Here is a 16,160-nt window from a genome sequence, read left to right as displayed (position 1 = left end):
ATTCTAACATTAGATGAAAATTGACTTGAATTCTCTTGGTAAGTAAAAAACATATTCCTAAGTTTAACCCTTTATCGGGCAAAGAACTATATTTGGTAACTTCAGGTAATATTTCGAGAAAAAAGTTGTAAATTTACTAGATTAAAGTGGCAAATCTACAAGAAAAAAAGTTGCAGAATAAAGAGATTTAAAGTGGCAAATCTGTGTGAAAAAAGTTGCAGATTTGCAAGAAAAAAGTGGGAAAAAAGCAATTTTTTTCTCCCAGATTCACCACTTTAACCCTTAATAGGACACTCATTGAAATACTTGCAAATTCCAAATTTATAATGTATAAAAAAAACCATACGAAAATAATATTTTGAGAAAAAAGTTTACGAGATTAAAGTGGCAAATCTACAAGAAAAAAAATGCGTAGATTTATGAGATTTAAAGTGGTGAATCTGGGAGAAAAAAGTTGTTTTTTCCAACTTTTTTCTCGTAAATCTGCGACTTTTTTCGCACAGATTTGCCTCTTTAAATCTCTTAAATCTGCGACTTTTTTTCTTGTAGATTTGCCACTTTAATCTAGTAAATTTGCAACTTATTTCTCGAAATATTACCTGAAGTTACCAAATATAGTTCTTTGCCTGATAAAGGGTTAACTAAGGTTTAAGAGTTTAATTGGTATATATTTAAAAGAGTTGTTACGTTACAGTTGCAAAAAAGAGAACAGAAAACACAATATGCTCATCACTTATCATCATCACTTTATTTCCTCTGCAGTGCATTATATTAAAATAGCAACATACTTTACTCCAGCCTTCTCTGACGGAGAAACATGCAAACAGCCAAACATCAGTAAAGCCAATAAACTCCAGCACCAAACTGTATTACAAAAACCTGTAAACTAACAAATGGATTAATATACCACAAATCTTACAGCACAGACAGTCATTTTAGCCAAAACAACATCCACATCTCATTCTTTTCTATTAGCCTACATGCATTAGAAACACTGCCATATCTAGTCAAGATCTGCAGTGAATTAACTTTTCATTACACTGTGTTTCTATCATTTTCAGGATCAAATAACTCTTTATGAATATTGACCTCACATAACCCAGTAATTAGACTGATCTGGATCAAAACACAGCATGTTATCATTGTTATCAAGTGTTTCATTACACAGCGTTCTTAACTAAGCTTAGGTTTGACTCCCAGACACAGAGAAAGCTCGTTTTTCTGGATCTTTCCGTCCTTGTTGACATCACAGTGACGCAGCAGAATGGCTCGCAGCTTGTCCAGCTCAGCACTGGTGAGGTTGGGCTGGAGAGGACATGAGAGAGAGGAGGGGGGAGTGGAGAGGCATTAGAGCTAGTAATCAATACCATGCCAGCGTTTATACGGGTCCACACCCATAAAACTCAATTAACATCTGTGCCAAAGAATATCATCTTCTTGAATTAACAGTTATACTCGTTTGAACTATTTCCACTTAATATCTGCTCTTTAATGTTTTTTTATTTTTTATTTTTACACAGAGAGAAAAACAAAAACAAAACAAAAAACACAACAACAACAAAATCACAAAACCAACCCAAATAAACAAATAAAACCACAATAATAAACAAGAACCTTAACACATCAAAACTAAACAAGACACAAACAAACATCAAACATAAACATACAGTATATCAGTAAACTTGATAACCTAAGAGAAAATAAAAAGGGTTAAGTTAAGTTGCTCTTTAATGTTGAATGTAAACAGTTTTCAATCACATGAATTCAGTTTGAGCTTAAAATCTGGTGTGGCGCCACATTGTGTGATCAGAAAAACTTCAAACTTTTATAATTAATAATTATTCTGCAGTGGGGAAATCAGTAAAATATTTGAAGGGGAATTGTATGGAGACTTCTAGGGCTACAATTAAAAACTATTTTCATTATTGATTCATTTGCTCAGAGGATTGTCTATAAAATGTAAAAAAAAAAAAAAAAGCGTGCAAGATTATCCCATTAGCTCAGAGTCGTGTTTTTCAATATAGTTTTAAATGCCCATCAATCTAAAATTCAGTTAACTATAAAAAAGTACTGAAAAAAAAAATATTTTTTTTGATATTAGAGTGCATTTTTGCTTGAAAAATGTATAAAATTATTTATCTTCTGTCATTTTTAATACAGGTGGTCAAACAGTGTTGATGTCAGATATCGAGCCCTGTGTGCAGGAAATGGAAATGCAAGACTATCAGCAATCTTTTCTACATACATAGATATATCTCTATATGTCAGAAAGCATGTTTAAAAAAAAAAAAAAAGCAAATAGCAGCAGCACAGTGTCTCACCCTGACCAGCCCCATCATGTCTTTGACAAAGCCGTCCACCTCAGGACCCTCCAGTGCTCCGGTCTTACTCTGGACAGACACAAAAGCAACAGAAAAACAGAGGAAGGAGAAGAACTTAATCTACTTTGCAAAACCCAATTTCATTAGTCTTCCTTTTCTGTGCATTTCTGTGCTGGAACACTTTGCAGCATGCATTCGTAAAACCCTTAGTAAGCACCTTGGAGTTCTGCCTGCTAATCATATAGCTGCACAGGCACATTGGATTTATTTGAAACGTCCAGCATCAGGTTATATACAGTCTGATTACAGTAGAGGCTGAAGTATATCAACACTGCTTCACGGTGCCACACACTGCAGGGAAAATATAACGCCTCTGACCCTGCTTGTTACTGCAGCTACTTGATACGTGCAACTAAATGAGATATTACTCCTTCTTGCCATGAAACCACAACTCTTTAAAGCTGAAATCTTTACCACTCTGCATCTTTTCACCCTCTTCAGGATCAAGAGATCATATAGCATCACTTGATGTGCTTTTAATTTAAGTGCTTTATAAATGCAGCCATGGTGTGAAATATGAGCAACTAGCTGCTGACAGTAACACAGAACACTTATTACACAAAGATTCTCTGAACTTAAATTAGTGAATGGAGAAAAAAGTCCCACCATAAGTACATGTACTACACTGCAAAAAAGCCAACTTGTATTTTTTGGCCTAAAACAGTGATTTAATTTGGTAAAACTTGGAAACATAAATTATTGACATTTAGGTCAATAATGTAAGTTAGCACAACAAAGGAAGCCAGTTGTCTGCTCAAAATCAAGTTGGTGAGTTGTTGTTACTTATATCTTTAAGTTGGGGTTCAAAACAAGGGACAATAGTTCTGCTAACTCTTATTTCTTTGTTGTGAAATTCGATCATTAGCGAAAGCTAGCGGCTAACTTATGCTAGCTTCGAACTGATGCTAGCGGCTAACTGATGCTAGCAGCTAACTGATGCTAGCGGCACTGCTTGTTACAGCTACAAGAGTAGCCATTAGCGTATCAATGCTAACTCAAAATTGTGGTCACAACATTAGCTGACATTTCAAGGCGGCGTTACAATCGTGCCAGAGAAATTCAGAGTTGAGCAAACTCAAAAACAAAACTTAAAATATTTAGTTGAATTGTCCAACTTAAAATTTTATCGAAGTTTGTTGCCTTGAAATTTTGAGTTCACCCAACTTTTCTTTTTTTGCAGTGTACTTGACAATACATAAAAGGTCATAAATGTGATTTTATGGAATAGGAGAAGCTTATCAGTGACCGCTGAAAAGAATGATTGACTCCTTTATTTAAAGGTACTGTGAATCAACCTGACAGAGTTAACTCATCATCCTGGAGAGTGACTTGACAGCATAATGGGTACTTTATTCCATTATGCCTCATTATAGAGGTAAGGGAGCTAATTCACCGTTGCTGCAGCAAGTCCCCTTCGGCAACCCCCCCTACACATTATGCAAAATTGAGAGCGTAATTAATTAGGGATGGAACATGTTTTGTAAAGGTGATGTCTGCCTTGGCTGATAAGCTGCTAAAGAGGAGTACTGTCCTTTAATAAGGGAGTATTACCTAACTTTGCTATTGAGGGCAATTATCCACTGTCCTCCTCCTCAATATAGAATTTCTTACATAGCTGTGACTGATTCAGGCCTTGAACCTTTTAGTCAGAAGCCTGCTGTGTTAATTGTCTACATTCTCACATCGTTTCCTGCAGGAAGTGCCAGTATAAACATCTGAAACAGCAGTCATTATATCCGTAATCCACTAAGAGTGTCTTTGTACTTACAACATCATAATGGTCAAAGATTTTGTCAAAGTCTCTCTTTCTCTCCTCTTTGCTGCAGGCCTTGGGAAAAGAAAAGACGTGTTGTTTAATTGAGAATATGAGAATAGAGAACAAACTAACAAAAAACAACAACAGAATAGGAATTTTTAAGATTGTTACAACTTGGTTGACTTCATCTGCCAAATATTAATGAACAAGATAGAAACACACACACACACGCACGCACACACGCACGCACACATTCTTGTACTTCTATCTTTGTGAGGACCCTCATTGTAACAGTGAATTCCCTTGCAAGGTTATAATAGTTTTGGATTTTTCTTTAGTTTTAGTTTTAATTTTGTTGTGAATTTTTGTTTTCAAATTCAGTTAGATTTAATGAGTTTTTAGAGTGAGTTTGCTAGTTTTATTTTAGTATTTATTAGTTTTAGTGTTAGTTTTAGTAATAGAAGAGGTCACAGTAAATTTTGCCTTTATTTCCTTTGTCTTATCCATCTTCATAATGTATGAAACAAGTTGACAAAGACGAAAACGAAGGACATTTTCACTTTAATTCTAGTTTAGTTAGTTAGTTGTTACCACACAATACAGTTTCAGTTGATTATCATTATCATGTAACCTTTAACCCTTAAAACAAAGTCTGAAATGTCAAAAAAGCCTTTAAAGAAGTGAGGACCAGCCGAAATGTCCTCACTTGCAAAAATATCCTCACTCTGTTGGTTAAAAACGTGTTCTGGTCCTCACTATGTAGGAAGTACAAGAACACACACACACACACACACACACACACACACACACACACACACACTTACATCCATATTGAACTGGAGCAGGAAGTTCTCCTCTAAAGCCAAGATCCTAATTGAGGACGAAATACATATTTTATGAGCATTTGAGTTATCAAAGAGAAACATATTCCTTGTGGTGTTATTGTCAACATTTCTTTTAAAAGATCCAGGGTTCCTGTGAATCCTAATGGACTGTTAGAGTAGATGAAAGGCAGATATAATGTTTGTGGCTGAATGGAAAATGAACTAATGAAGTATACTAAGGAAATATGTTATCAAATCTTTCTTTTTTTTATCTGATGGCTGTGTAATGCAATGCAATCATAGATGACAGACATTTTAACAATGCAGGGACTTTTAGGAATAGATCTTTTTCCTGATCTATGTAAAATACCTGGCCAAGTCGTTCAAATCCAAACAGCCATCCTTGTTTTTGTCAAAGATTTTCATCTGTAAGAAAAGAAGAGATGTACTGAGAAACACAAAGAACTTCAGGGCCTGTGGATCTCTCTGTCTGTACTGTTGCTAGTTATTTTCTCACACCACCTTGACTCCAGATTCCACTCATCATTCCATCTGACACTGAGCGTGAACCAATCTTTTCTAAATTGAAATCCATTGAATAATAGGAGGATGTGAGACTTTGAGTTTCCACAGCAGTAGCTCAGGGAGGCTACCTTAATAAAAACATACAAGCTACCTTCTGTGTCACTCTGTCTTTTAATAGTTGAAGGAACACATCAAATCTCCAGAAAATAAGATCACAACTCCCTCTGAGCAATAGTTGCGTTAGGCAGAATAGCTGATTGCATGGCTTTTATCGTGAAAATATTTACATCAACAATAATGCTTAACCCTTTATCAGGCAAAGAACTATATTTGGTAACTTCAGGTAATATTTCGAGAAAAAAGTTGCAAATTTACTAGATTAAAGTGGCAAATCTGCGCGGAAAAAGTAGCAGATTTAAGAGATTTAAAGAGGCAAATTTGCGCGAAAAAAGTCGCAGATTTACGAGAAAAAAGTGGGAAAAAAGCAACTTTTTTCTCCCAGATTCACCACTTTAAATCTCATAAATCTGCTCAATTTTTTCTCATAGATTTGCCACTTTAATCTCGTAAACTTTTTTCTCAAAATATTATTTTTGTATTTTTTTTTTTTTTTTTTTACACATTCTGGCAGTATGTAATATCCTCCAATATTCTCCAGGGTTGAAATTTGGTATTTGCAAGTATTTCAATGAGTGCCCTATTAAGGGTTTAGCTGTTAAAGCTAGATGAAGTAGGAACTTGTATCACTAGAGTGAGTTGTAACTACCATTGTGTCTGTGTAATCATCCAGTTTATCAGATGACACATCCTTGTGATGCTGTTGGAACAGGTCTTTCAGGAAAGCCTAAGAGAAAAAAGTTTATCACATAATCAGACAGCAGATTGATCAACAATCAATCGAATTCATTGGTGTTACACAATTGTAAAACACATCCTACGAAACGAAGAATAGTTACAGTAAATGGTGCACATCGCAGTATGTTGCAATAAGGAAGAGGAAAAACATCTCGGGGCATGACAGAGCAGGAAATTGTGGCTACAGTTATTTTCTGACAATGCCAGCGCAGAAGGTTGTTCCTCGAACAGAAAAGAGATGTGGCAATGTGTTGATGACCGTACCTTGAGCTCCCGGGCTGAAATGTAGCCGCTGCAGTCAACATCGTACTTCCTCCATATCTACAGTGGGCAAGAAAGGGCAAATCAGCAAAAGGTTGGAAGCAGCATGCAGTAGTTATCATCCACGAATTATGAGACAATATGTGCCCCAGGCCTCAGACATGCCACCTCTCCTACTAGATACCAACTTTACAGTAATTTAGCCTTTTGTGTGGTTGTTGTGTCTCTTTGCAGTTGTTACGCATCTCTCTGTGTTTGTGTCTCTCTGTTGTCATTTTGTGTCTCTTTGTATTCGTTTTAGTCTTTTTGTACACTGCAAAAAAGCCAACTTATATTTTCTGGCCTAAAACAGTGATTTAATTTGGTAAAACTTAATATATGAAATATAAATTACTGACATTTAGGGCAATAATGTAAATTAGCACAACAAAGGAAGCCAGTTGTCTGCTCAAAAACAAGTTGGTGAGTTGTTGTTACTTATATCTTTAAGTTGGGGTTCACAACAAGGGACAATAGTTCTGCTAACTCTTATTTCTTTGTTGTGAAATTTGGTCATCAGCGAAAGCTAGCGGCTAACTGATGCTATCGGCTAACTGATGCTATCGGCTAACTGACGCTAGCGCAGCTGCTTGTTACAGCTACAAGAGTAGCCATTAGCGTATCAATGCTAACTCAAAATTGTGGTCACAACATTAGCTGACATTTCATAGCGGCGTTACAATCGTGCCAGAGAAAATCAGAGTTGAGCAAACTCAAAAACAAAACTTAAAAAATTTAGTTTAATTGTCCAACTTAAAATTTTATTGAAGTTTGTTGCCTTGAAATTTTGAGTTCACCCAACTTTTCTTTTTTTGCAGTGTGGTTATTATTGTCTGTGGTTGTTTTAACCCCTTTGCAGTCATTTTGCATCTCTTTGTAGTTGTTTTGTTTCTCTCAGTGGTCTTCTTGTGTCTTTTTGTTGTTGTTTTGATCTCTGTGTGGTCTTCTGTGTCTCTTTGTAGTTATTTAATGTTTCTTTGTGATCATTTCGAGTCTCTTCCTGGTTGGTATGTGTCTCTTTCAGTGACATTTTGTAGATGTAGGCCAGGGTGGTCAACTGATCAACTGATCAGTTGATGTTTTATGCTCATATACTTACACAGGTGCATCTCAGTAGATCATAGAAAAGTTTGTTTATGTCAGTAATTCAATTCCAAAAGTGGAAATTGGCCTCTGAAAATGATGTCCATCTATATGCACTCAGTACTTGGTTGGGGCTATTTGACTTGAACTACTGGAAATGGACTTTTACATCATATTCTAAGTTATTGAAATGAACCTGTATACTCTTTAATGCTGCCATATAATCTTACAATGACACATTGTAGTTGACATATTCCTACTAGTTGAAGTTATCGGTGTATGTGGCTTGCCTCATGTCATTGTGTCGCATCTAATAATGATGTTTGGAAAAGTATTTGACCTTACCTTCATGAAGTCAACACTGTTGTCCAGAGGAGCCTCTCTGCGGAAAATTAACAGGAAGTTCTCATCTTCAGGGAGGATCATATTGGCCAGCTGGAAAACGTGTCAAAGAACAGAGAGCAGTGATTGGACAGTGACATTCTTTGAACCTTTCAAACTCTTGTCACTTTTGTTCTGGGGGAAAGTAACACAAGGTTTAGAGCAGCCGTAAATACAAACTCCAGAACAGTTTCAGCCTGCTCTTACAATTTTGATCAGATCAAGATTCAGTTTTTATTAGATTTATTTTCTACAGAGGAAATGGATCCAGGGAAAATATTGACAAGCAGTGATGTCTGTGGCTTATCGAGATAAATTGAGTCACTGTACACAAAAAAACTTTTGTATTTCCATTCACCTTTTGTATGATGGTGTATTTCAACCTCTGCTAACTGAAACTATCAGTGTGGCTTCATACGACGACACATGGGACACATGAGAATTTATGTTTACTGTCATTTGGATGGCCGACCCTCCGCCAGCTCCTCCTGGCTGCTCTCCAGTTCATGCTGCTCCTCTCTTGTCTGTCCTTCTTTAATAGTATCAGCTCTCCATTAGCAGATTAAACTGGTCCCCTTCATCAATTTAATTATAATACTGGAACATACTGCAGCAATTTGCTTCACAAAGCTGAACTCACAGTCAGAACAAGCGCATTGCACCAATGCTGATGCCAACTTACACATGTAGCCTATACACATACCTACTGTAGTGTTGGCTTAATAATAATAAGATGGCACACACCAGCAGAGAGTAACTGTTAACCCTTTATCAGGCAAAGAACTATATTTGGCAACTTCAGGTCATATTTTGAGAAAAAAGTTGCAAATTTACTAGATTAAAGTGGCAAATCTACAAGAAAAAAAGTCGCAGATTTAAGAGATTTAAAGTGGCAAATCTGTGCGAAAAAAGTCACAGATTTACGAGAAAAAAGTGGGAAAAAGCAACTTTTTTCTCCCAGATTCACCACTTTAACCCTTAATAAGGCACTCATTGAAATACTTGCAAATTCCAAATTTCAACCCTAGAGAATATTGGAGGATATTACATACTGCCAGAATGTGTAAAAAAAAAACATACGAAAATAATATTTTGAGAATAAAGTTTACGAGATTAAAGTGGCAAATCTACGAGAAAAAAATTAGCAGATTTATGAGATTTAAAGTGGTGAATCTGGGAGAAAAAAGTTGCTTTTTTCCCCATTTTTTCTTGTAAATCTGCGACTTTTTTTGTACAGATTTGCCACTTTAATCTAGTAAACTTGCAACTTTTTTCTCAAAATATTACCTGAAGTTACCAAATATAGTTCTTTGCCTGATAAAGGGTTAAGGCTCTATAGAATTCTATGGATAAAAGCCAGACAATGAATGACAGGTTGAAACCACATAATTCATCACGCATCCACCCACTTAAGAGTCCTTCAGTAAAAGTTCCTGCCAGATTCTTGACAGCTGAGTTGTAAAAAGCTTCAGGAGGGAATTCAGGATCATGACTATTAATTTGAAATATTTTATCCATTTATCCCAAGTGGAAATCTCCAGGTCTGAAAAGTGAAGGAATTTTCACACAAGATATGCCATTTGTAAAATAGGAAATAAATTACACATCCTTTAGAAATCAGAAACTGCTCAATAGAGACTTAATTTAACATAATGTTCACCACATGAGCCTATATTCTTACTGTCGGCAGTTGGGATGCACCAATGTGCACCAATTCGCTGGATCAGATATGATCCACCCAAACTGGAGTATACTGTATATTGTATGTACAGTTTCTTTGTAATGATATTGAATGGACAGCAGATTTTACATGTAGAAAAAAAGAGAGCTTGATCAGGGGAAAGAAAAAGTGTTTCTATGCCTCGGGTGGCTACAGCAGGTTTGACCACACTGTTCTGGCATCAGTCGCTCTAAATGAGTGTAAGTAGCAGACATGTATTGATTTTTTGTTCTCTGTTTGTCCTGAGTGGAATGCATTAAGGGATTGGTCTAATTAATGTGTGCATTTCTATTTCAGAATAAAGGAAAATGCATTGCATTGCTCTGATGAGGCACTGATGCTGTGCCAAGAGCCGGATCCATTACTCAAGAGTGGAGACGGAGAAAGCATTGTCGTCAAAATGCGGCTTTAATTTTCTGGGAATCAGCTGCAGTCTGTTAAATGTTCAGTCAAATTTCTTTTGACTCTATCAGAAAGTCTTTTAAGAACCAGCTGTAATTAATTACAAGAAAGAGTCCTAATGGAGAGATGAGAGGATCATTGGGTTTTACATTTACTTCAATATCTGATTAGATAGGCAAGAATCCTTGGCTTTCTTTTTACTTTTTTACCCTTTTATTTGTCTTTTTTATCTCTAACTCTGTTTTGGATTGAGTTTTTATTACTATTTTATTCTATTTTATTTTATTGTTTTACTGTTTTTAGTATTTTATTCTTTTTATTGTTTTATTTATACCCAGTTGTGTATGATTAATTCTATTTTAATAACTGTACAGCACTTTGGTCAACTGAGGTTGTTTTTAAATGTGCTCTATAAATAAACTTTGACTTGACTAGATAGGTGTTACATATATAGTTGGTAGTGTGTATATATACAGTAGATTGTTGAGTATTATTTAGGTAAATGTTCTGAGTGTTGCTTTCCTTTTGGTTGTCTTGTTACTAGCCTGACCTTCAGCAGTGAGTGCCGGAAAGGAGTTTTCACTTTTCTTGAATATGGAACAAGTTGCATCATTGTTGTGGATGCAAAGAGGGTAAATAAAAGATGAAAGGAGATTCAGAGGAAGGAGAGGGAGGGGTAGTAGCGAAAGAATAGATTAGTCAGAGAGAGAGAAATGACAGAGAAGAGGAAGCTAGATGTAGAAAAAAAAGACAGAGTGGTTGTGTTGTGAGGGAGTGGTGTAGTGTGATGCTAGATGCTAAATTTATGACAGTCTATGAACCATAAATATGAAGGAGAATTTTTATAAAGCAGTGCTTCACCTTTAGCATGAAGGAAATCAGGTGAATGACAGTTTAATCACAGAAATGGTAGAGTACCTCCTGAATCTGTAGTTTCCCATCAGCAGTGACATCATAGGCGGACATAAATCTTTGCTTCAGCCTCTGAACTCTTTCATCTGTCACTTTCTCCTGGAGAGACACAAAAGGTTAGAATGCATTGATTTTCTTGCCCCAAGGCCACTATTCAACTAGACACAGTGGTGATGATGATACAGTATATAACCATGCAAAATCGTAATGCTATATAAAGTAAATAGTGATTAAAAGGTTCGGTAACGCTTTATAATAAGGTCCTTAATAACCATTAATTAACAAGTAATAAGGCATTGTTCTCGCTTTAGATCCGGTAGTTGCAAAAAGCATAGTTAACTTATAGTTAACTTATAATAGATGAGCAATAAAGTATATTTTAATATCAATAAGCAAACAAAATAAGATTAATAAAGGCATGGCAAAGACATAATGGGTGGGTCATGGGTGTTTGTAATGCTATTATGAACACTTATATAAGCTTATAAACACACAATAATGTTAATAAGCATCTTGTAAGGGCCTTATTACTTGTTAATTAATGGTTATTACAAGGACCTTAATATAAAGCGTTACCAAAGGTTCTTGTATTTTATACTTATTCATTTAAATCACATATTTAAAAATCTTTTAAAAAGAATGATATGGAAGGAGGAATACATAAAGCTGGAGTAAGACGTTATTTTTGAGCATATTTTCAAATAAGTTGCTAGACTTCTGCACCGCCTCTTGGCTTAATTTTCAGGAAATCAAGCCCATGATGGGAAACTTTGGCCAATCACAGGTCATTTTAGAGAGGCGGCGCACCTATTGGCTGTTCTACAAATGCATGTCCCTTCAGATAACTAACGGCTGTTTCAATGGTGGAAAATCCAGCAGAGTCTCTCAAAAAAACGTGTCAAAACAGGAGGAGGGCTGTATTACATTTATTTTACTTTTTACTTTTACAGAAAACTGCCTACTCCAGCTTTAACTGGCTGAGTTGCAGTTATTTTAAGCAATGTCACCATGGATACTCCTTTATTCTCCCTTTTTTTTCTCAGGGTCTGCTTTCTCAACCTACATGTACAATTGGTAAAGCATTCATGTAACTCATTCTACTTGTCCTTGGTCCACTCTACACATTCCCTCTCATACGAAGAGTGTAGGACCTTAGTTTATACGTCACACATTTACATCTACGCCTTGTCATTAAAGATGAGATGAGACATTTGTAACAAACACTGTGTGATGTGAATGATACAAACTGCAAATACCCCAGTGAGATATATGACTCACCAGTCTACACCACAGTGATATACTGTGAAGTCAGATAATGTTTCTCATGAAACGTGATGCACTTCAGGATTAGAAGAGAGATGAAATGCAAAAGCTGCAAAGATAGTTTGTTGCATGCTTATCTGTGTTAAAACCCCATTTCCTTTTCCTGAGACAAAAGCTTGAAGCAGCTGAAGAACATTTTCTGTTATTTTAAAATATATTTAGCAGCTTGTTGTCCATTTCCTCTTTGCAAAGCCCCCATCGCTGTACTGTAACTATAGAAACCTGTTGATCTATGGTGCTGAAGTCTGATTCATCGTTTCATGCAGAGCAGAGCACACAGTCTGCAGACTCGTAGGTGCCAGCGCTTTGCTGATTACAGAAAGACAACTATCAGCATCAGCGTCATATTAGACACTTGTGTTTGGCGCCAGATGTCTCCTGTTGCTAAGCAGAAATCTCTAAAGCACCTAATTATATTTGACTTTAAATACACTACACAAACACATATTCTATACTGAGAAATGTAGCTTACAGTGCATCACATGCAACTTCATTAAGTTGCATATAAGCAATCAATTTAAACTGTGTTTATTCATGTAGGAGACATCTGCATAATTACAGGATATGTTGCACTAGAGGGAAATAAAGAGACATTACAAGAATGTAATAGAATGACTGTGACATGAGATATACACATCAGGACTTATCCTAAAGGCATTTATAATGGAAAGCAAACAGAGAGAGACAAAGTGACATGTGGTCGGTGGTCTGTTTGTTTTAGTGCAGCCCCATTAGTGTCCAATCACACCGCAAACACACACTGGAACATGTGCTAATAGTTGAATACCCAGTTGCTTTCCCCATAAAACTGCTTAGAAGCTTTTCTTTTGACAGTGGCCAGAGCTCGTTAATTGTGTTGTGCCTTACATGGTTACAGCCACCCCACCCATCCAGAGGTTCAGCTGCCCACACGGCAGTCTCTGTCCAAAGCTAAATGGATTTACTAGAAGCCGTTTCAAGAATTTCTGTTGACAAATACTTTCTTACATTAAATCATATATCTAAAATATGAGAAAACGAACGATTGTATAAAGAATATTGAAATTAAACTAAGAAATATAGCAACTGCATGCACTGGTTTACAAGATCATCTTATTTTGGAAACAGAAATGTAGTCTGGTTCATTACATACTGTCGTTAAGCACTTTGTGTGTTTTTTATGCACACTGTTCATTGCACCTTATTTGTTTCACAGCACCAACATTTTTATACTGCATATTCATAATTATTCTGCACTGAAATTCTACTCCTTAATACATACTCCTTCTTTAGACACTTTATTTTTTATTGTATTTTGTATATTTTATTGCTTGACGTATGCCTAGGTTGTTCTTATTTAATTGTGTTGTTATTGTCTCTGTGTGTAATGCTGCTGCTACACTGTAATTTCCCAGCTTGGCAGATAGATTGACAGTATAGTACAGTTGTATTATATGCATTTCATCAGCTGGACATGATGCTGCAGTCAGTGTGTCTGCTCAGCTGCCCTCAACATGCACTGAATGTATTAAACTACTGTCAACACAAGTTAACAAAGTGGACTTACCTGTGGACCCAGTCTCTTCATCATGTGACGGAAAAAGTCGTCAAGCTCTTTGCCTTCAATGTAGCCATTATCTGTGGAAATAAAAAACATGTTGTATCAGTCCTTAGGTTATAGATACAGTGAAGCTAGTCTGAAATTTTCTCAAAATATAAATACTGAGATGAAGTCACCAAGTATGTATATCACCACTATTTTTCAAAAATATTTTTTTGACTTCTGAACAATTTAAAGTCAAGTTTCATTTTTGTATTCAGCCACTTTCAGACATGGCAAATATGTAAATTTGTTCTATTCCCCGCCACTTTTCCTTCTTAAGACACAGACACAGTTGCAGTAATTTTGCAATGACATGACTTTTAACATAATAAAACATTGTAATTACAACAAAGACATTTGTCACAACAGATAGAGTCTTTGTCTCTCTAATGTCTAGTGACTGTAGAAGATACATTATAAAGTACCGATTTTTATTTTTGTATTAATTGTCCTCACCATCTGCATCGAAGTGTTGCCAGATTTCCAGGAAACCAGCTGCATCCAGGTTATCAAAAGCACTGTCCATTTTAATAAAGAAAGGCAAAGTAAACTATCAACTTCAAAAACAACGAGGAGTGAGGTGACAAACTGTGTTGCACTGCTCAGCCTGCTTGGTTGACATATGCTCTTGCAGACTTGGCAAAAACCACACCTCCTGTGGCTTTGAGTGTGTGTGTGTGTGAGAGAAAGAGAGAGAGAGAGAAAGAGAGAGAGAGAAAGAGAGAGAGAGGGAGAGAGAGAGCATACAGTAAGTTTGTATTTGCCACCTGGTGGCTGTATTGTTACACTACAAAGCAAATATTCAGTGAAAGTTACAAAAAATCAAACAAACAGATTTTAAAGCCTGTAAAATTATTTTAATCAATATTAATATCTGCATGAAGAAATGTCCAACACCAGCAGAATTACTTAGTGAAACATATCCATGACAAAATGGAACAAATAACGACTGATAATGAGCAAACATGTCATTTGTGTATGCATTTTCTTCCAGCTCAAGGAAAACTGTCATTGTTTTGCATCATTTCTTTTTTTGAATCATCATGAAAGCAACATTAAATTGAATACATGTAATAACAAATTAATACATACAAAGAATTAATTAATTTCTACATTTATGAACACAATGTACATGTGAGAACAAAAGGATCACTGGCCACTGTTTTTTATTCCAAATAAGTTACAAACAAACCCCTAGTATAGTAGTGTACTTAGTACCAAAACAATAGAGGATTTGCTGTGTTCACATAGGCGTGTGAATGTATCACAGTGTGTATATTACATGTGCATTTATTACACATTTATACACACGCACACTCCTACATGTATGAAAGCACATATATACATACAGTACAACTCACAGCCACGTCATGCAGTCACACACAAGTCGACCCAGGAGTCTAGACTCAACGCTACTGGTTATTTTCACTTTCTCCACTCTGTGCACTGACAGAAATCAGGTGGATTCTCATTTTTCAGGATTGAACACATCAGTCTTTCACACAACTTGACAGAAACACAGCCAGCTGCTTCTGAAATCCCAAACAGAGAGCAAAAACAGAGAGAAGAAGGTGTCCATATGAACAGAATACGGTACACAGTCACATATTTGCTTTAAACCTATTGCAAAGTGGTGGGATTTTTTTTTTTCAATGTCCTGGATCACCTCTCAAACTAAAAAATAATGTTTGACTTTTGGGACTTAAAATCAAAACAGTTGACATCAGAGACAGATTAACTATATACAGCAGGAACAGTGTTATTTTCGAGCCATGACTAGAGACGAAGAAGCAAAGTCTTATCAGAATTCTACAAAAAGACATCAGCAGACACCATACAGTAGGAAAAGGTGCACCAGTAAGACCTTTGGCCCTGACTTGAATTAGAATCTTGCACAGTAAAACAAAATATAGGTTGTGCCCCTTTCACACTGCATACAACTACTAAGATGGTCAAAAGTAAGAAGAATTGGTTAATGTTGCTACACTGCAAAAAAGCCAACTTGTATTTTTTGGCCTAAAACAGTGATTTAATTTGGTAAAACTTGGAAATATAAATTACTGACATTTAGGGCAATAATGTAATTTAGCACAACAAAGGAAGCCAGTTGTCTGCT

General features: G+C 36.0%; 1 protein-coding gene across 1 annotated transcript; it reads right to left on the bottom strand.

Annotated features, from left to right (window-relative positions):
* Positions 1 to 893: 893 nt before the first annotated feature.
* Positions 894 to 14,714, bottom strand: LOC131976937 (secretagogin-like). The gene is made up of 11 exons (XM_059340158.1): positions 14,501 to 14,714; positions 14,009 to 14,079; positions 11,146 to 11,238; positions 8,070 to 8,159; positions 6,606 to 6,662; positions 6,253 to 6,330; positions 5,332 to 5,387; positions 4,962 to 5,007; positions 4,150 to 4,209; positions 2,322 to 2,390; positions 894 to 1,305 (listed from the first exon to the last, which is right to left on the bottom strand). Exons 1-11 carry the CDS (start codon positions 14,568 to 14,570, stop codon positions 1,174 to 1,176), a joined length of 822 nt encoding a protein of 273 aa, XP_059196141.1. The 5' UTR covers positions 14,571 to 14,714; the 3' UTR covers positions 894 to 1,173.
* Between the last annotated feature and the right edge of the window lie 1,446 nt (positions 14,715 to 16,160).

Source organism: Centropristis striata, chromosome 8 (genome assembly GCF_030273125.1).
Source record: "Centropristis striata isolate RG_2023a ecotype Rhode Island chromosome 8, C.striata_1.0, whole genome shotgun sequence".
Lineage (NCBI taxonomy): Eukaryota > Metazoa > Chordata > Actinopteri > Perciformes > Serranidae > Centropristis > Centropristis striata.
This window is presented reverse-complemented; position numbering and strand designations above follow the sequence as displayed.